The 21947-nt window shown below is 48.2% G+C and overlaps 1 protein-coding gene across 4 annotated transcripts; it reads left to right on the top strand.

The window, feature by feature from the left end:
• Window positions 1-8410: 8410 nt before the first annotated feature.
• On the top strand, window positions 8411-18740 carry LOC144949852 (uncharacterized). 4 transcript variants are annotated; one of them, XM_078879824.1, is made up of 5 exons: window positions 8411-8507; window positions 10415-10520; window positions 12008-12094; window positions 13883-14008; window positions 14582-18740. In XM_078879824.1, the coding sequence occupies exons 2-5, from the start codon at window positions 10415-10417 to the stop codon at window positions 15943-15945; spliced, it is 1683 nt and encodes a 560-aa protein (XP_078735950.1). In that variant the 5' UTR covers window positions 8411-8507; the 3' UTR covers window positions 15946-18740. The 4 variants fall into 4 exon arrangements, with proteins under 4 accessions (XP_078735950.1, XP_078735948.1, XP_078735949.1 ...); XM_078879822.1 differs by lacking the exon at window positions 8411-8507 and adding an exon at window positions 8778-9086; XM_078879823.1 differs by lacking the exon at window positions 8411-8507 and adding an exon at window positions 8778-9071.
• Window positions 18741-21947: the final 3207 nt, after the last annotated feature.

Raw genomic sequence — 21947 nt, forward strand, 5'->3', positions numbered from 1 at the left:
AGTGGGTGAGTCAATGGATAGGTGAGTGAGTGGGTGGGTGATTGGTTGGTGGGTTGAGTGGATAGGTGAGTGGGTAGGTTAGTAGTTGAGTGAGTAGATGAGTGGTTGGGTGGGTGAGTGGATGGATCTGTGAATGAGTAGGTGGATGGATAGGTGAATGAGTGGGTGGATGAGTAGGTGAGTGGGTGAGTGGGTGGGCGAGTAGATGAGTGGGTCGGCGAGTAGATGAGTGGGTGCATGAGTAGGTGAGCGAGTGGGTGAGTGAGTGGGTAGGTGAGTGAGTGGGTAAGGGGTGGGTGAGTAGGTGAGTGGGTGGGTGAGTAGGTGGGTAGTTGGGAGAGTGGGTAGTTGATTGAGTGGGTGGCATGGATATGTTTACCATATCTATCCGATAGATATAATTGCTCAACCCGAGCTATTAATACTTTGATAAGTGCATTCCCTTTGTACTGTTTATCTTTGGGCGTTCTCTCGGCTAACATTGGTGGTGAGACATGGCCATCAAGAAGGATGTCTCTGGTGTAGCCCAATCAGTTTCAAAGACAATGCGTATATTATAAGAGCATGTTTGTATGTCTTCATGTTTTGCCACAAGTGTGTGTGGTTAATGCAGACTTGATGATGCCTGGCAATAGGTGTGTGTCTATTTTTTGTTTGAACATCTTAACATCTGTTTAATTTCCTGCAAGGTTAAAACATAATATTTTCTTTTTATAACGTTGATACTGGCAACAAGGTCTTAGATAGGAATAGAGGTTTCACTAATACTGACTAAGATTGTTTTACATGTATTATAATATTAGAATTAAAGCAGTCGCACATAATGATACTGGGTTTCTCCAGTGAAATGAGTCCGTGGTCTGAGCCAAGACTTTAATAACCACTCAGAAAAACTTGGCATTAAACTTATACCTGCAAAATTAAGCGCAGGAATTCAAACAAAGTTGAGTTGTATCTTTTGGCAAGACTGCTTGCTAGAGTTTGCCGAAGATGCGTAATCGCAACACCTTTTTAGATGAGATTTGTGTTCATGGAGCACTTCACATGAAAACAAAGTCAACCAGCACCATGAACACCCTACACACTGCACCATGAACACCCTACACACTGCACCATGAACACCCTGCACCATGAACACCCTACACACTGCACCATGAACACCCTACACCCTGCACCATGAACACCCTACACACTGCACCATGAACACCCTATACACTGCACCATGAACACCCTACACACTGCACCATGAACACACTACACACTGCACCATGAACACCCTACACACTGCACCATGAACACCCTACACACTGCACCATGAACACCCTACACACTGCACCATGAACACCCTACACGCTGCACCATGAACACCCTACACGCTGCACCATGAACACCCTACACACTGCACCATGAACACCCTACACACTGCACCATGAACACCCTACACCCTGCACCATGAACACCCTACACACTGCACCATGAACACCCTACACACTGCACCATGAACACACTACACACTGCACCATGAACACCCAGGTTCTATCGACTGCTGAATGAAGGACTCCTCAAGCCATTGCCACCTGTCGCGATCTATCGGGATGGGGTGCGTGCGCACGATCCCAGCCTCGTTATAGTGATCCCAGTCGGCTCTGGCCAGGGTACACTTTGGTAATCGCTTTGACAGAATCACGGGGGATGTTGATGCCGATGCGAGTGATGATGGGCCTGTGGTGCGTGAAGTGTGCCTCCCACTTTGGTTGTAGTTGCGTTGCCAGCGAGCAGAGTGTAAAGTTGGTTTGCTGCTTGGGATCGAAAATTACGTGCAGATATTCAGCGGACATCCAGTCAGTGAGGTCTTCACCGTCGGCCTGAACTAGTGCACAGCCCCACATTTTATGGTGGGTGTTAAGGTTTTTCCGGTAAAGTCACGTAGGTAAAAAATAATAATTAAAAGGTAATAAAAGTAAGAATGGAAATAAAATAAAATAATAAATCACATTTATGATTCATAAATCACATTTATGATTTATTATTTTATTTTATTTCCATTAATACTTTTATTAACTTTTAATTAATTTTTTTTTACCTACGTGACTTTACCTGAAAAACCTAACAGTATGAATCCTTGCAGTCACGAAAGCTTCAAATTTAGGGTGTTAAGGTCACCAACGTATAGTGCTGTGATTGGTCCACTTGGGAGCCCTGGCTTTGGCCATGTTGAATTCGGGGCTTTGTACACGTTTGGTGATGTGCAGCTCCCCTATTTTGATGCTGGTGGTGTCGGTGGTTTATTTTTCAATTGGCGTGATGGCGTAGACATTGCTATGAAAAACACGTGCTTTGCCTGGGGCAGGACAAGTCACCAAAACATACCATGGCTGGTTGTGAAGATTCATGATGGAATGGTGGCAGTCAAGGGCGGAGCACGCTTGAGATGACGTTCATCAATAGCTTCCTCGTTTGTTTGCCCTTGGCATATATTGCCACAGACTTGAATACCACGCGTAAATGTAGGGTGCCACGGTGGCTAGGAGATGTTAACTACCTCACGAGGTATACAGGAGGTCGTGGGTTCGATCCCGACCCTGACGCCTGCTGCTGTATATTTGGAGTTTGCATTTTCTCCCCGTGGTCACGTGGAATTTTTCTCCGGGTCCTCCGATTTTTCTCTCCACATTTAGAAGCATGCGTTTAAAGTATCTGGCTGCAATACATTTCCACATGATAAGCCACTTCGTTGAGCTATTGTTGGTGATGGCCAGGTCTCGATTTAAAGCTTTCGTGACTGCAGGGATTCATCTTCTTGGTTCTTTCGGTAAAGTCACGTAGAAGGGAAATAATAAAATAATAAAAATAAAACATAATAAATTTTCGATTTAAAGCTTTCGTGACTGCAGGGATTCATCTTCTTGGTTCTTTCGGTAAAGTCACGTAGAAGGGAAGTAATTAAATAATACAAATTATTAAACATAATAAAATAATTCTCACGACGTTTCGGCCACAACGCAAGCAGCCGTCCTCAGGTGACAAAAGTGTTAAAATGTTAAAACACCAAACTGAAACCTTTAACATGGAATTATGTCTGCATTAACCACAATACTTGTGGTCAGAATGCAAACAAAAAGCATCCTCTGATAATATATGCATTGTCTTTGAAACTGATTGGTCCACACCAGAGACAGCTTTCTTTTGACCCTCGTCTCAAAACGGTGTTAAACCAGAGGACACCAAAAGGCACAAAATGGTAAAGTAGGTCCCATGAGGTAATCTTCCTCCTTGCCCCTTAGTTTGGCACATAGATGCTCTAGAGCGGCAATTTTTTTTACAATGTAATGGTCCATTCCTGCAGTGTTGGGGGAGTGTGCTTTTTCCTGTTGGCTATAATTGGGCGTTTTGCAATAACATTGAAAATGTGGAAATGTGTATTTGCCTCCCTGAAAAGGCCTTGAGGGTTTCACCCCCAACAGTGACGTTTCTGGTGATGTTGAGATGCTTGTTTCTGTGAATGTGGTTAAAGGTGCAAAGTGATCGTTCGAAAAAAAAAACGTATTAATACCTGGACATTCTAAAAAGGCATTGTCTGTATGTTTGAGGGGTGTTGGGGGGGGGCATCGTGGGCATTTGGGAGGGGATGTTGTTTAGTCGAATTTGGCTCTTTGGTTTGTTAAGTAATAGTCATGAAGACAACTTTACTTCGGTTTCTATGAAGCGAACAGTTTATCGTTTAAGTTAGAATTTGTCCCTGTTTGCTCACAGAACCGGTTTATGAGGGTCAGGCGAGCCACATACAAAATGGCTTCTCTCCACAGCCACGAGCCCAGGGGGCAATTACAACAATTGCCAGGGGGGGCGTTAGAGAACTGAAACCTGTCACGAAGTGGAAGCTACTTCTCTTATTGTGAACTTTATTAATGGATTGTTTGTACTAAGCTTGAAGCGTTTGGCCCAAGAATGAATTCAAAAAACCTGCGGTTGATTGAAGGTCACGACTGACATCAGTGCCATTGATGACTGAACCGATCCTGGCAACCCCCTTCACCAACCCGCACTGGGTGTGGTCAGGCGAGGCGTTCATCTAAGTAGTGAATTGATAAAGAGCCGTATATGTTAATCGTGTATTGACAATTGCTGACTCGGTCTATCAGATCGCCTGCTTGTGTTCTCGTCCGTACTGTGTTTAGCCACCACACCTGCAGGTCACGAACACTTTCTTTCCTCACACTGCTCGACTTCGAAATTCCTGTCGTCTCTTTTCGCAGGTTCCAATAAATACCCTTGCGGCTTGTTGCTGACCAATCGGGGTTAGGGTGCAGCACAGTGATTCATTGGCTGATGTCACTGCTGGAAGAATTCCTTTCGTTAGAGGAAGAGGGTGCCCCCTATAGAGGGTCAGGGGCCGTCCATAAATGACGTCACGCACCTAGGGGGGTCAGACATTTGTGACGATGTGTGACGAGGGGGGGGGTTGTTTGGGAAATGTGACGTCACGTAAAAAAATGCGCAACTTTTAATAAACATAGACTTGTTATAACAACACTAATTGTTATAACAACACTCCTACAACATCAGAGTGCAGCGCCACATTAAATACGCACTACAATGACAATAGTTTAAAGCGATTTGAAGCACGTTTTATTTTCAAAATGTAAATATGGTTTTGGGAGGGGGGGGGCAGAGCTTTGTGACGTCATATTTGAGGGGGGGTCTGACTTTTTGTGACGCCGTGTGACGAGGGGGGGGGGGAGTCAAAAATCGTCCAAAATCGCGTGACGTCATTTATGGACGACCCCTGACTCGAGACTCGAGTGAGGGTATTCTGGTCTCCAACTCCACACTGGTCAGGCAACTCAACCTTGGTGGGTACGTGACGATATCCCAGGAGGGATACGTGAGGTCATTTATAAATGTGTAGAGAACTTTTCGACGACGACTCGGAGACGGCTTGGAGGTTAAGGGCTTTCGCCTTAAGTTTATTAAAGATAGTACAATAACACAAGAGTATACAACTCGGAGACGGCTTGGAGGTTAAGGGCTTTGGCCGTCAGTTTATTAAAGATAGTACAATAACACAAGAGTATACAACTCCCAGGGGCTAGGGGTCCTACACTGAGTCCTGGTCCCAGCCCGGCTAGCTCCGGTCTCTCTCTCTCTCTCGTGTCGGATCGGGGACTCTGCCAACTCCACCCACCGGAGAGAGAAGCACCTCCATCGGCTACCAACGGCTTCTCCTCACACTCTCCACTCGACCCCTCTCTCTCTGCCCCTGGTTCCCTCTTCACCATTCTTACTCTACGCGTTCCCACAGTGACCCCGCCATCGTCACGAGGTCTCCCTTAAATACTCTGAGACATGACGTCATCGAGCCGCCCAGCGCGCATGACGTCACTTCCCCATTTTACTCCTCTACAAATGTGTGAAATTAAATCATACATGGGAATCATTGGTGAATAAATCACGAGTTAATCTGGCAAAAGATGTAACATTTAAAACCATATGGTAATCTAGAACTATATAAAATACCTTTCTAAATAATGTCATTTCCAAGTGTAATTAGCGAGCATGGAGAGATTGCATCATGCATGCAGAGCGTACGTTGTATTATTTTTTTAATTGCTTGCAGTTACGAGCTAATTTGGATACTTCACAAAATGGAAAATGGAACCTTATGGCAGGACCCCGGGGTCCCATAAGCCCCCGGCTCTCGCATAAACTATGTTGCGACGTCATTTTATGTCTGTTGAAGGCGAACGACACGGCAATCTATTCCTCTCGACGAGCTCTACACGATTCGCTAATCAAAGTTTCAAAGTTTTGTTGATGACTACGGCAATTTTGGCAACGACGGGTGCTTGGTGAATGATCCGCGCCAGGTGGGTCGCGGCGTTCGTCCATGTGGTGAGATGGAGTCGCCAAAAATAAAAAAAATTACGATTTTTACTTCCGTTCATACGGGACCCCGGGGTCCCGCCATTAGGTTCATTATTTCTGAAAATATTTACATTCATTATTCATATATTTATTTCTCAACCATGTTGGGTCAGGCCGGAGGGTGGGGGGGGCTGCTACTCGGTTGAAACACGTTTCAACAAGGGTCCTCGTGGGTCCACACGAGTCCCCGTGGTTCTGCGTTGTTCTGGGTGGGTTTGTAAGTAGGGCAGGGCCGGCCCGAGGCATAAGCGAACTAAGCGGCTGCTTGGGGCCCCCTGGCCACCAGGGGGCCCCCGAATCGTTTTTTTTTTTTTTTTTTTTTTTTTTTTTACAATTAAATAACTTAAACAAGTGATATAAATGAATTAATGAATGAATGAATAAATGATGGTGGGAGGGGGGCCCCCAAATCAAATTCTGCTTAGGGCCCCCAAGAGGCTCGGGCCGGCACTGAAGTAGGGGGCACAGGTGGTGCATCGGCCAGTCATCTCAGTCGACCTGTGGCAGAGGTCGCAACCGGGTACCCGATACCCGTACCCTACCCGATACCCGGCTACCCGTACCCGGCCGGGTACGGGTAGCCGTTTGTGACCCTGGTGCGGCCGGGTACGGGTACGGGTTAGGCCGTGAGTCACTGGTGAGTAACTGTTTGTCACTCATTTCCAAACGTCTTGTCTCTTCTCACAATTCAAGTTCCTAGAATCAACCCACCCGCGCCTGCAACATGGCTTCATCCCAGAGGTCGCAATCAGGTACCCATACCCTACCCGTACCCGGCCGGGTACGGGTACCCGTTTGCGACCCTGGTGCGGCCGGGTACGGGTACGGGTAAGGAATCAAAACCCGTTTGCGACCTCTGACCTGTGGCACCTGCTGGGTCTGCCCTATGACCTCCTGCCAGCCTGGCACAAGCGCCGTGGTGACGTCACCACCACTTAGTGGCGAATGGCGGTTGTTGTTGTTGGGTGTGTATGGGTCTCTGCGAGCCTATATGCGAATCTATGGATCTCTATGCGAGTCTAATGGAGGCTATGGGTCTCTGTGTGAGTCTATGGATCTCTGTGTGAGTCTAAGGGAGCGGGAGTGTAGCAGTTAGTGGGCTGCGCTACAAACCCGGCCACCCGAGTTTGATTCCCGCTCACGGCCACCGCCGGTGACGATAATTTGAACCGGTCCTGGGCCTCCCCTAGGTCGACTCAGCCTCAAACGAGTAACTGGTGTGGTGTGTGAACATCGCTACGGGAGAGACAAAGGCGGTCGGGCGTCGTGAATATAAGTGCCGGGCGAAGCCAGGTAGTCAAGCTAGTCTATATATAAGGGAAATGTGTGAATATGTGTCTGTTCTAAATATTTAGCGTACTTCCCAATATGCAACAAACTTAAAATTTGCCATGTGGGTAGCTTCCAGATTGTACACAATGTAAAAATGAAAAAAAATTGACTTTTGTATTTTGCACGGCAAGTGAGCAGTGACGTCACATCTGTGATGTCACCCGCATGCGGCAGCATCACACAGTGTACCTGCTGACGTCACGCAGTGTGCTTGCTGTGTATTAATCCAAGACAAGAATCCAAGTCCCGGGCGAAGCCGGGTAGTATTAGCAAGTTAATAATAATACCTGCACGTTCGTTAATGGCGTGGCGTGCGTACAATAACTCGGCCTCAAATCAGTACCTGGGGAGACAAAGGCGGCCGGGCCTGGTTGGTTCTGGCCACCCCACACCCTCGTGTGCCACAGTGCCGATAGCCTTCATAGGCATTGCTACTAACAGCACTTGCCCCAATAGGGTGTTAGATGCTACCTGGGGGACCTTTGTCTGTCTCCTTCAAAGGCGCTGCTGCTGCAACTCGCTAACAGCACTTGCCCCAATAGGGTGTTGGAGGCTACCTGGAGGACATTTGTCTGTCTCCTTCATAGGCGCTGGTGCAACTCGCTAACAGCACTTGCCCCAATAGGGTGTTAGAGGCTACCTGAGGGACCTTTGTCTGTGTCTCCTTCATAGGCGCTGCTGCTGCAACTCGCTAGCAGCACTTGCCCTTGCATCCGCTTAGAGGCTACACGGGGGCCCTTTGTCTGTGTCCGTGTGCGTGGTGGGGAGCGGTGGGTGTAGTGGTTAGTGCTACGCTGCGCTATGAACCCGGCGACCCGAGTTCGATTCCCGCTCACGGCCAACACCACCAGTGACGATTATCTGAACCGGTCCTGGGCCTCCCCTAGGTCGACTCAGCCTTAAATGAGTACCCGGTGCGATGCGTAGTCAACATCGTCACTCGGGGAGACAAAGGCGGTCGGGCGTGGCGCTTACCACCCACCCCCTCGTGTACCGTTCTGGCCTTTCATAGGTGCTGCTCGCTAACAGCACTTGCCCCTACAGTCTGTCGAGGCTACACGGGGGGTCTTTGTCTTTATCTTTGTGGTTGACGTGACCTGCCTTGCGCTGCATCTATCCGCCGCTACGCGCTCTTCGATTCATCTTCGGGGCCTCCCGTCTCGCGTCGCCTCCGTCTCCAGCCGCTTCTCCTGCAGCCGGCGGGGAGTCATAGGCGGCGTTGGGGGGGGGGGGGGTCTTCCCTCTGCGCTGTAAGTCGGAGATGGGGTAAGGGGGGGGGGTACCCCCCCATACCCGTGGGTCCCCATTGGGGAACCCAAATGGGGGGGGTCCCCTATTGGAACCCCCAACGGAGCCCTCCCCCCACATTGGGACCCCCCCCCCCCCCCAATATTTGGACCCCCCCCCCCCCTGCAATGGAACCCCCCCACATTGGAACCCCCCCCCCACATTGGAACCCCCCCCCCCCCCTGCATTGGGACCCTCCCCCACATTGGGACCCCCCCCACCTCCCATGCATCCGCATTGTTCTGGATGGGTTTGTACGCTACGGGTGTCAGTGTGGGCTCACACCCCCGGTCTGCATTGGCCCACGTTGGGTCTCTCAGTGGGTTCGCATAGGATCTCCACGGGTACCACACGGGTCTCTATGGGTTGCCAAGGGTCCTTGTGGGTCCATACGGGTCTCTTACGAGTCCCCGTAGTTCTGCGTTGTTCTGGGTGGGTTTGTAGGTTACTGGGTTCTGTGGGTCCACCACGGGTCTTCATGGGGATCCCATATGTCTACACCCGTCTACAGTGGTCTGGATGGGTTTGTAAGCAACGGGTCTGTGAGTCTACACCGGCCTGCATAGGTTCCCATCTATGAGTCTCTATGGATTCCCCACGGGTCCTCATGCTTCTATATTGGTCTGGATGGGTTTGCATGTTATGGGTTTGCATGTTATGGGTTTGTATGTAATGGGTCTGCATGGGCCACCATAGGTATACACGCATCTGCGTTGTTCTGAATAGGTTTGAATGCTTACTGGTCTCTGGGTCAACGTAGAATCTGTATTGGTCTACATGCTGCTCTATGGGTCCACGTGGTTTTCACATTGGTTTCGATGGGGCTGTAGGTTACAGGTCTGTGGGTCCACACCAGTCCACATGGGGCTTTTGAGTCCCCAATGGGTCACGTGGGTCTCCTATGGGTTTCCATGGGTCTCTATGGATCCTCATATGTCGCCATCGGGCCACATGTACGTATGTATCTTGAACATCTTTCGCACCGCACCGTAAGTAGCCAACCGTGCTGATCGGAGGTCCGGGGAAAGGACAATAAACTTAACACAGAAAGCATAGAGACTTGGGGCCGCATGGGTTCACATATGTCACCATTGGTTCCTTTGGGACTGCATGGGACTGCATGGGTCTGCATGATTCCACATGGGTCGGTCAATTCTACTGCTGAGTTATCTGGCTGGTGATCTGTTACACCTTCAAGAGGACTGCTTGTTGCTGGATGTTTGGTGTTCAGAACCTTTGGGATCCTGTGATTTGATTTTCTCTCGAACGGATTACAGTAGACTCTCGATTATCCGTGCTAATGACGGGGAGGACGACCATGGATAATTCCAAATTGTGGATAATGCGCAGATCTCTATGCCAATAGCCAGGAATATATGTATAAATTAAGAACAAATACGACCGACCATCGATGTGTGTGCTTAGTGATAACACTTTCCTGCTCCCGCCCAGCAGAAGACTCGGCCCACTAAGTGGATAGCAGAGTCACACCAATCAACATCAATCAAACTCCACCCACTGTTGTAAAGATATGGCAACTACTGTACTGTAGAGAAAATCACTTGGATTTCGGATTAACCAGAGAAACATATTTGTTCTGTTTAAGCACCATGTGACTTTAAAGAAACATTTCCAAGGATAACAATGTTTAGCTGTTTTGAGCTTAAGGGAAAATCCACAAGTTTATGAATTTTTGTCAAGATCTCAGGTGCGCGGTTCATCCGCAAATCGGGTAAACCGCACGCGTGGATAATCGAGAGTCCGCTACAGTTTTAGATCATGAACCAAAGTTGCCTAATACCATGGAAACTTTCCTGGACGGGATAACTTTTTAATAAATATTTTTTTTAAATGTCCACATCTCCTCCAGATGTCGTCCAACTTCACGCATCCTCGCATCAAGCGGGAGGAAGAGGAAATGCCGGGCCCTGGCCTGTGCTTTGACTGGGCGGTGAAGAGCGAAGAGTTTGATGCTGGTGAGATCCCTCTCTTTACATCTTCTCCGCTTTCCTCTGCCAAGCATGGCGTTTGCCTCTTGTTGTAGAGGTTAACAGTTCTAACCCAGGGGCTGGCCTAGTTAACACTTTCCCCATTCCGAGATGTTTGCAAGTTGCAGGGTGGTGTCCCGAAACTCGGAACGCGTTTAGCGGCTCAGCGTTAATTTTATTTAGAGAGGCGTAGTAGCAGCAGCAGCAGCAGAAGCAGCAACGCCTTTGGTTTTATAGAAACGTCGTTGGTCACTGCAGAGAACTGTAGCAACACGACCGCCCCCACGCTATGATAGCTGGTGCCAAAACTGTGCCACGCAACCTCCCGCATGGCCTGCGGGAGGCTAGGTACCGATATAAAGGTACTTTATTTACATAATTGGAACGGAATCTAAAGAAAAAACGATGACGTACGTATATATCATCATTATGGGAAAGGGGTTAATATCTAAACTAAGCTATTTTAATTTTACCAGATAAGGTCCCACTGAGCTATAATATACCTCATGGGACCTCCTTTGCCAGTACCATAATACAAGAAGGTTTTTCCCCTTTTTTCTGGAAACAAAACTGAAACCTTTTTACGAGGAATCATGTCTGCATTAACCACAATACTTGTGGTCAGAATGCAAGCTTTCTGAAAGCTGGCTGTGGTGTGGACCAATCAGTCTCAAGGACAATGCATATATTATCAGAGTATGGTTTTTTTGCATTCTGACCACAAGTTTTGTGGTTAATGCAAACATGATTCCTCGTAAAAAGGTTTCAGTTTTTGTAAAAAAAGGTTTCAGTTTTGTTGCCAGAAAAAAGGATAAAAACCTATTTTAGAATATACCGCTTTCTCAAAAGCGACACGCACGGCCGTCACAAATGATGGCTCAACAAAGCGGCTCATAACGTGGAAATTAATAGCAGCTGCCAAAAAAACACTCTTAAAAATATGACGCACCATTCCGCTCCGCAGCGGACGTTGAGGACGTGTTGATTTTATTCGAACGATGGTCGGCTGTGTGGGGGTTGGTGTCATGGTCCAAAATTTGACAAATTTGAAAATTTGATTAGTCGCCGCACGCACTTGACTCAAATTTGGCAAAAAGGCAAATGGCTACGTCGCAAAAACCTACCGGTTAGACTCCGCATCCACATTTAGGCCGGCCCTGTGCTCTTCCCATGCCACGCAGGGACAGATGCCAACGGGGGAGTCCCCCCCCCCTCCCCTGCACCAGCGTCAACTGGCAATGGTGGCGATAAAAACCCATAGGTCTCCCGAGTGTTCGCAGGACGACTGTGCCGCCGATCCACGACATTAACCCGTGTGGCGCAGTAGTGTCGGGATGGGTAGTGTGGCGGTCGGCGCAACGCGCTACGAAACCCGGCACCCGGAGTTCGATTCCTGCTCACGGCCAACATCGGCGGCGATTATTTGCGGTCGCGTTTCTCTGACGATCGCGTTGTGCGTGCGTGTATGTCTGAAGAGATGGACGTGAAGCAGGAAGATGAGGAACAAGAGCCGAGCTATGAGGTGCTGAAAGTAGTCGTGAAGGACGACGTGGAAAATGCCAGTAAGACTATTTCCGCTTGTGTTTTCCGACGTTATTACGGGGATGATCCATTTGTAGACACCCCACTGGTCTCCAACGATCATCTTAGAGCCTGTTTCCACCGGCACATCTGAGCCGAGCCAGCACGGGCGCCTTAACATGCGTACATATGTACTGTATGTACGTTGAACTTCTTTTGCACAGTACGCAGTGGGGAGCGGTAGCGTAGCGGTTAGCGCGGCGCGCTACGAATCCGGCGACCCGAGTTAGATTCCCGCTCACGGCCAACACCGGTGACGATTATCTCAACCGGTCATGGGCCTCCCCTATGTCGACTCAGCCTAAAATGAGTACTTGGTGTGGTGTGTAGTAAATATCGCCACTGGGGAGACAATGGCGGCCGGGCATGGTGTTGGCCACCCACCACCCCTTTGTGTGCTACACTGGCCTTCGTAGGTGCTGATCGCTAGCAGCGCATGCCGCAACAGTCCGTTGCAAGCTGTACTGGGAGTCTTTGAACTTCTTTCGCACCGTACGTAGCCGATAAACGGCACGGTGGGGTTTTTTTACCCACTGGCTATTTCCAGTGCCAGAACCAGGCAAGTGATATATACGATTGGCCCTCATAAAGACATCTGAATCAGGAACAGGGTACAAGCGAGGGTAATGTGAGTGGCACGGCTCACGGCTCTGTAGTGGGAAAAAAACTAAAACCTGGCGTCTTTCTGAGCTGTACGGGGCCTGACTCGGCACGGCTCGGTCGTCTGGTTCGAAAACAGGTAGGGTAGCATGTTTTCCTTTTTTTTTTATCAACAGGTGATCAAATGTTGTGAGAGTCTATGGGTTCATATCTTGCAGATGTTATTTACGTACATCGAGATTGGCGTATTGAGACATGTAAGACGCTTTGGAATAAAATGTCTCTCATTTCTCCATAATGTTACTTTTGAGGTGCGTAAATAAGTTGATCCACCTGCATATGAAATATTATTTAGATATTTATTTTTACGTAGAAGGGATGCTGCCACGGTGTAGTGATTAATACACTGGACTTGCAAATCCAGAAGTCACCAGTTCGGCAGTTTTAAATGGGGCAAGTTTCTTAAATCACATCGGCCCTGCTTCTGTCCACCCAGCAATATAATTTGGTACAGCAGTTATTCTAAGCTAAACTAAATGTTTTTTTTTACTTTACCAGGTAAGGCCCACTGATATATAGCTCTTTTTCAGAAGCGACTTGGCCACAACTGATAGCTCAACGAAGTAGCTTATCTTGTGGAAAAGTATAGCAGCAGCCGAATACTCTAAATGCGTTGATATTGATTCTAAATATGGAAGGAAAAACTGGAGGACCCGGAGAGAAGTCCATGCAACCACGGGGAGAGAGACATGCAAACTCCAAATATAAAGCAGGCGTCATAGTCGGGGTCAAACCCACGACCTCCTGTATACCAGGCGAGGTAGTTAACATCCTGCCACTGTGGGGTAAAGTGTGGGTTACTCCCACCTCTTTCAAAGCGTCCGGCCATCGTGGAAGGACTGGGCCCAACTGCTCTCTTGAGCGCTTCCCTAGAGCTCCCCCTAGTGGAGGCCTTTTCTATCAACAGCAGTGGCATGCATGGGCAATTGCCTTTGCCCTGTTACGTATTTTTATTTGTACACACCAAGCCCACAGTTGGGATCGATAACAGCCATAAAGATGCTAGTACACGTGGCCGTGTACTCGCAATGATCTCGTCGGTCGTCGATAAATGGTGTATCTTTCGTCCGGGTAAAAGTCCGGGCTGCTCGCGTTTTGTTTTACTCCAGCTCGAGTCAGCGACTTTCATGTTAATGGAGACGACGGTGAAGAGACGTTGGACTGCCGTGAAAGCCAGGCCACTCCGACCCAGGTCTTCACCGAAATGGAGGTGTGGGAAGCAGACAGCGTCTTCGGTGAGTCACCCACCTGTCTGCCTGCCTGCCTGCCTGGCGATTTTGGCGTTCAATTACGATTCGACTTGAACAAGTACAGACCCGTTTAGTCTTTTGTCGCACGCGTATACATTATTCACGCAGATCGTGGGAACGGAATAGTCAGCAGAATAGAGGCCAGCCATCCACAGGAGGTGCGAGCGGGGGTTTAAGGAAAGGTTTCTCCGTCTTCGACCACACGCCATTAATCAGATTGTGGACAATATTAAATCAATTTCAATTACAAGCCCTCGCAAATCAAGGCCTAACTAAAGAAACATTTAGAAATAATGTGTACTTGCAAAAAGCGGAACAGCCACACGAAGATTATATGAAGAAATTAGCAAAATACATATTCAAAGGTAGCAAGCTTTTGCCACAGTTACGCATAGCAACATTCAAAATAAGTCTTGCTGTGCCATTTTTAAACTGTTGTACTTATATCCAGATATAGCGTGCTTCCATTGACAGCTAATTATTATTAAAGAAGTGCTGAACATTTTAGATCGTTTAACCAGAGAGGCAATTGCTTTGCACTTTGTGTGTGTGTGGCAGATGATGAACTTGGACCAGGACACCTGTGTGAGGAGTGCAGAAATGACTTTGATAGACTTTCCATCATGAAGTTCCCTTTGATAGAAAACACCGACGAGAGACCGCAGTCATGCAAGCAATGTGGCAAGAGCCTCGTCGACGACGATCCCCACTACAAGGAACAGTTTGGGACGCAATCTGCAGAGGAGTCGTACGTGTACGAGGGGTTTATGAATGGCTCCATGCAGGACAATAGCTTGGAAGTGGATCGGCCGGTGCATCCTGAAGAACAGCCCTACGTTTGCCACGAGTGCGGCAAGGGGTTTGCGTATCCGTGCAGTTTGAAGGAGCACTTCCGAACACACACAGGCGAGTGGCCACACGTGTGCAAGGAGTGCGGCAAGGGCTTTTCCTACCCGTCCGCTTTGAAGCTGCACTCGAGAACGCACAACGGCGAGAGGCCACACCTCTGCGGGGAGTGCGGCAAGGGCTTCACGCGCCCATTCAGCTTGAAAGAGCACATCAGGACGCACACGGGCGAGAGGCCGCACACGTGCAAGGAATGTGGAAAGGGGTTCTTGAACCCCTCTGCCCTCGAGGCGCACTCCAGAACGCACAAAAACGAGTGGCCGTACGTCTGCAAGGAGTGCGGGAAGGGCTTTCTGTACCCCTCCGCTTTGAAGGAACACTCCAGAACGCACACCGGCGAAAAGCCCTACGCGTGCAAAGAATGCGGGAAGACGTTCACGCATCTGTCTGGCTTGAAGGAACACTCCGTGGCGCACGGCAAGGAGTGGCCGCACATGTGCGGCGAGTGCGGGAGGGGGTTCCTGTACCCCTCTGGCTTGAGGGAGCACTCGAAAACGCACAGCGCCGCCGCGAAGCCGCATGCGTGCGGGGAGTGCGGCAGGGGGTTCGCCCACGCCGTCGGCCTGGTCGCGCACTCGAGGACGCACGCCAGCGGCGAGCGGCCACACTCGTGCAAGGAGTGCGGCAAGGGGTTTTCGCGCGCGTCCGGCTTGAAGGAGCACTCGAAGACGCACGCCGCCGAGAGGCCGCACGCATGCGAGCAGTGCGGGAAGCGGTTCGCGCGCGCGTCCGGCTTGAAGGAGCATTCCAAGACGCACACGGGCGACAGGCCGCACATTTGCGCGGAGTGCGGCAAGGGCTTTCTGTATCGCTCTATTTTGAAGGCGCACTCCAGAACGCACACCGGCGAGAAGCCACACATTTGCAAAGAGTGCGGCAAAGGCTTTGCGGACGTCTACGGTTTGAGGACGCACACGAAGACGCACACGGGTGAGAGGCCGCACGTGTGCAAGGAGTGTGGGAAAGGATTTTTGTTCCCTTCTGCTTTAATGGCTCACTCTAGAACACATTGGTAAGGTTTGCCGCGATTCAATCACCTCTTGAGAAGAGAGAAAGAGGGCCTTTATAGATAATGGATCGCCGTGTATAAACAGTGTAGCAAATGTAAGACAAGAGTCTTACTGGCATAGCTTGAATTTTCTTCTTCTTCTTGCTTGACATCCGTTTCTTCAAACATGCGTGCGTAGTGTCGTGTTCCCATGGGTGTGTCTGGGTGGTCAGTCAAGCCGTCGCCATGTGTAGATGTAGCCGGAACCGAGACATTGAGGCTCTGGGTGACTTTCGAAGGTCAAGCTGAGCAAAACATTTTTATTGATGTAACGTCCCCATTACATTCGCACCAAGTTTAAAGTAACAAAACAATACGTTTAAATACTTAGGCCGTTTAGGCCTACTATGTTACGCAACACATCAACGTATAGCACTCTCCTCACCAACACGCGGAGACAGGTCATGATTCCAGTTTGTTTATTCCACCTCTGTCACACACAGCTCCCTCCATCCACAGCTCTCTCCACACAGTGCTCTCTTTTCATCCACAACTCTCTCCACACACAGCTCCCTCCTTCATCCACAGCTCTCTCCACATACAGCTCCCTCCTTCATCCACAGCTCTTTTCACACAGCTCCTTTGCTCCCCTCCAGAAAACTCAAAATATTTCGGCCTGGATTATTTTTAATCTCCCACATCACACCCATTCCTCTGCTCTCCTTGTCCAACTCCATTGGCTTCCCGTCTACTACAGCTATTTATTCAAATTCTTCACCCTTGTTTACAAATCGCTCCATGGTTCTACCCCACCTTATCTTGCTTCTCTTATTTCTTACTATGTTCCACCTGAGCCCCTGCGTTCACAATCTCTATTGTCCCTCACGACGCCTCCTCCCTCCCTGTGCTCAGTCACGTCTCCGCTCCTTTTCCCTCCTGACTCCATTCCATTGGAATAAACTCCCACTCCACATCAAGCAGGGCAATTTCACGAAAACATTTTTCGTTCCTCCCTGAATACTCATCTTTTTTCACGAGCATATCCCTCTACTACTTCCTTTCCTCGTCCTTAAAACCTCTTAACCATACTTCCCCTTCCTAACCTTGCCACCCCTCCCTTTCCGTATCATCACCCTCCCCTGCCATCCATTCCCCTCCCCAATACTCAAACCGCATCACTTTTACCCATCAGCCAATACTGATGTACCATTTATTATTCTTGTGAATCGCTTTCACAAAAGCATTATATAAAATCCTAGATAAGATAAGCTCCCTCCTTCATCCATAACTCTCTCCACACACAGCTCCCTCCTTCACCCACAGCCCTCTCCTCTCGTCCCTCCTCAGACGTGCCCTCTTGTCCCCACGGTCCCCTGTGCTCAGTCACGTCTCCGCTGCTTTTCCCTCCTGGCTGCCCTCCACTGGAATAAACTCCCACTCCACATCAAACAGACAACTTCGCAAACCATTGTTTGTTCTTCCCTGAAGACTAATCTTTTTTCAATAGCATATCCCTCTTCCCCTTCCTAACCTCGCCCCTCCCTTTCCCTATCATCACCCTCCCTTGCCATCCCTTCCCATCCCCAACACAACACTCAAACCCCATCTTTTACTAAGGTACCATTTATAATTATTGTAAAGCGCGTTGATAAGCGCTAGATAAAATCCTAGATAACATAAGCACCCTCCTTCATCCACAACTCTCTCCTTTCGACCACCCCTCCGACGTGCCCTCTTGTCCCCACGGTTCCCTCCCACTTCCTCCATCTCCCCTCATCCCTGTTGCCACATTCCCAGCCGCCAATCACACATCGTCGCATCTCGGACCGTGTCTCAAGCAGGGGGTTGGGGCCTAAAGACGATGGAGGCAGGAGGACAAAAAAGACCCCATCTCCAAACTGTGAACTGTATTAATTTAAGGAAAATAAAACGTAGAAAAAATAAGTGCAGCAGGGCAGCATGAATGCAATGCCGAAGATGCTGCTACTGGCCTACTAGTTTTCCTGTGTCGTTCTTGTGAATGGTGCTCTCTACCCCAACATGCAATGTTATTGTGTTCCTGTAGTCCGTACGAACGTATCAATATTGCGCTTAGAAGCTGTTGTAACGTGTAGATGTGTAGCACTTTTATCTGTGGGACCCCTTTTTACCGGTATCCAGATTATGAAAAAATAATAGGCTTTACCCTTTGCAGCAAATAATACAGATGTTAAGATATTCAAACACTACTCGATCCGAGCTATCAATGCTTTGCTATTTTCGGCGTTGTTCTCTGATCTAACACTGTTGCAGAGGCAAGGCCATAAAGAGGCTGTCTCTTGTGTAGGCCAATAATTTCCAAGGGCAATGCATACATTATCAGCAGAGCGTGTTTGTTTTGCATGCTTTACCACAAGCATGAAGTGTGGTTCATGCAGACTTCATGTCTTGCAATAGTAGGTGTCTATTTGGCATTTGAACACATCAACACCCTCTTGTGTTATTGCCGGAAAGGGTAAATCCTATCCTTTTTTATCATCGTTGTAGCACTTTTATCAAATCATTGCTGGATGAGGGCCTCTACTAGCCGTGTGGGTTGCGAAGGGGGGTGGTTAATTAACACCGGTTAACGCACGTTGGGTAACGTAGAGATGAGCATGGTACGGTACAGCAATTTTGCTGCAGTTGCCCTCTGATACCCACAAAGTTAGGCCCACAACCTGCCTATTGTTGTAACATCCTTTATGCGCGGTGGTCGCCCATCCGAGCACTTTACAGGGTCGACCCTACTTAGCTTCCGAGATCTGCCGAGATCGGGTGCATTCTGGGTGTTTTTTGTTGTTGTTGTAGGCATGAACTGTTAACAAAAATTCCCAATTTTAAAATAAACCCCAAATTCAGTATACACCAGCGTGTCAAACTTTGTGTTCTTGTCTTTGTGACTCATTTATCATTCGCTGCCTTTATGTACGTGTGTGTGTGTATATATATATAATTTATGTGCTTGATAAAAAAAACTAAAAGCATAAAACCCATAGACAGGAAGGAAAAACCGGATGACCCGGAGAAAAATCCACGCGACCATGGGGAGAACACGCAAACTCCAAATATACAGGCGTCAGGGTCGGGAACGAACCTTACAACCTTCTGTATACCAGGCGAGGTTAACATCTTGCCACCGAGGCGCCCCCATCTAGCACTCCACTCAAAGTCACTCATCGGCAGGCAGTTGCCTCCTTATCAGAATTGCATTTTTGGGTACAAATAGGTTAACCGTATATTCTGCACGTAATCTCACAAACTGAACCCGCACAAACCAAGGGAAACCTTTATACAACAGTTTTTTTTTAAGTGCATTTCCACCACTATATGGAGTGTACGTACAGTGTGCATAGGCAGGATATAACCGATGCGCCGATACGTGAGGTTGAGGCTGAAGTATCGCATAAAGTATTCGTAGGGGACAAATAAAGTAAGGAAAACAAAGAACAGATATATTTTTACAGGCCGGGAGAGGTATTGTAAAGTGCCATTTCTGCCAATTATTTTAAGCTGAAATCCACGTTTCCAACATTATTCTAGAGAAGAAAATGCGACTTTAACGACGCAACGGTATTTGTTTTCTATGCTTGCTGTGACCCGTAATCTCAGGTCATGGTCGACAACGATTGCATCGTTGTAGCCAGCAAAGATCTTGCAAAATTTACTCTTTCTGCCTTCCGATGCCGACTTGTACATGTCGTGTAAAGTAGCCGCTAGCCGTTCTTGGTGAACACCGTATTCCTCTATCTTCATGGCGAGCTGTATAGAGTAAAAGAAGAAAGGGTTGCTGAACACCAAATGAAGGCGCTTGTTGCTGCCTGCAATGCGGTAACTCAAAATTCCGAAGCATCCATGAAACGAGTAGCACCTCTTGCGGAAACAGCACAGCGTCCTCCCGCCAATAGGGACGAATGGGGCTGCAGCCTCTTCAACAGCACCATTTTCCATATACGTCCTAACGTGAGACAACAACGCCAACAATAAATAACATCAGCGGTATAAATAATCATTCCAATAAGAGTTGTCATAGCAATTCTACTTCCATCTGCTTGGCGCAACGATCTCTGTGGACCTTGTCATGGGAGAGCTATAACGCCATTATCATCGCGCCTTCACCACCATACTTTGCGTCACTACTCTCGCCTTGCACTGAAGGCTCATGGATGGTAGAACCCTACGCAGCAGCGTCACTCAAAATCTGCTTTGGACACCAAAGGTCTCGAATTGTTACAGCCTATTATACACTACTATACATGACTGCTATACACTGCACTATACTATACAATACGCTACTGTACACTACACTATACACTACATTAGTATACACTATACTACTGTACACGACACTATACTACACTATACACTACACTATACTGTTAAAGCCTCAGATCGGTTATGTGCTGTCGCCCCCTCGGTGTGGAATTCTCCAATCCCTTTGCACATCCGCAACATCAAATGCACTCGCACTTTCATAAACATATAAATGCCTCCTCTAATCTGTTTGCCGAGGCTTTCGAGCAGCCCTGGGCTTGGCTCCGCGCCTCTGAGTTGTCTGCAAAATCTGCAGCGTTATAAATGTCGATTTAAAGCTTTCGTGACTGCAGGGATTCATCTTCTTGGTTCTTTCGGTAAAGTCACGTAGAAGGGAAATAATAAAATAATAAAAATAAAAAAATAAAAATAATTCTCACGACGTTTCGGCCACAACACAAGCAGCCGTCCTCAGGTGAAGAACAGGTCTGTCGGAAAGACAGCGTCTGAATGAAACACCACCAGGCTTGGACCGTATATTTAAGCTGGGTTGGAGGGGGAAGAGCGCCTTGACAAAATAATTTGCCTATCAAGAGTAATTTAGCATATTTATGGGAAATGAAGATATGGGATTAGTCACTACTTGTGGAATGCGTAGGAGGTGGGCGGGGGGTTTCAAATTCATATTATGCCCGTGCATTATGCAGGATTAGCAGCATCAAAGGGAGGGAGTAGGGTTAGCAGTAGGGTTAGCATTAATAACATTCCTTCCCTTTATTAATGCTAACCCGGCTTGTGCCCGCCCTCACAGTCGGGCATATTTGCGGAATACACCACGCCGCCGTTGACCCTGGCCATTGACCGAGCAACTCAACGTTCCTACCAGCTCCCTCTGCAAGAATGTGTTTATTTGGAGGCGCTGAGGACAGGAACACTGCAACGCGCTGTGGTTTTTCATTCTATTTCGAATTTATCTAGATACCTTTCTCGGGCGCTTTACAACACAAACCGACGGCGGTACACAAAGGGGAAAAAGGGGAGGTACGGGTGGAGTGGAACGACTGTTAGGGAGGTGATGGAAAGAACGTAGGGACAGTGGCTGGGAAAGTAGCTGATGTTGCAGGGGTAGGTAGGTAAGTGTTACATCTGATGTTTTGTTACTTTGTTTTAAAATTATAATTTGTATTTCTCACGTAAAAAAAATAAGTTGCTCATGAGTGGAACATTTTGAGGCTGAAACGCAATGGGAAAACAATGTCCGTTTAACGCGGTTGAACGAGGTTTTCGCTTAACAACGATTTACTCCTCTGATAACTGCGCCCTAGTTCTAAATGTGGAGAGGATAAACCCCTCCACGTTTAGATACGCGTAAACTCCAAATATACAGCAGCAGGCGTCAGGGTCGGGATCGAACCCACGACCTCCTGTATACCAGGCGAGGTAGTTGATATGCTTACCATGGCTCCTCGATAACTTGACGAGAGATGTTAGATATGTCCATGGCCACCGCAACGCTAGTGCACACTCCATGCAAAAGGTTGCCGACTGTGGCTTCTTGCTGTTCTAAATGACACAACGGAAGTGGAGAATCAATCACAAAGTATTCAAACACGCGTGTTACCACACGGTACTGAAATCAGCAAGGAACAATCTGTAAATTACACATCATCCAAAATAAATTTTAAAGAATGGCCACCTCATCTAACTACTTGGCTGCATCTGCCCCTATGTTTAATAAAATCAATATCATGTCCATCT

The sequence above is a fragment of the Lampetra fluviatilis genome, chromosome 55 (assembly GCF_964198595.1).
Source record: "Lampetra fluviatilis chromosome 55, kcLamFluv1.1, whole genome shotgun sequence".
NCBI classification, from domain to species: domain Eukaryota; kingdom Metazoa; phylum Chordata; class Hyperoartia; order Petromyzontiformes; family Petromyzontidae; genus Lampetra; species Lampetra fluviatilis.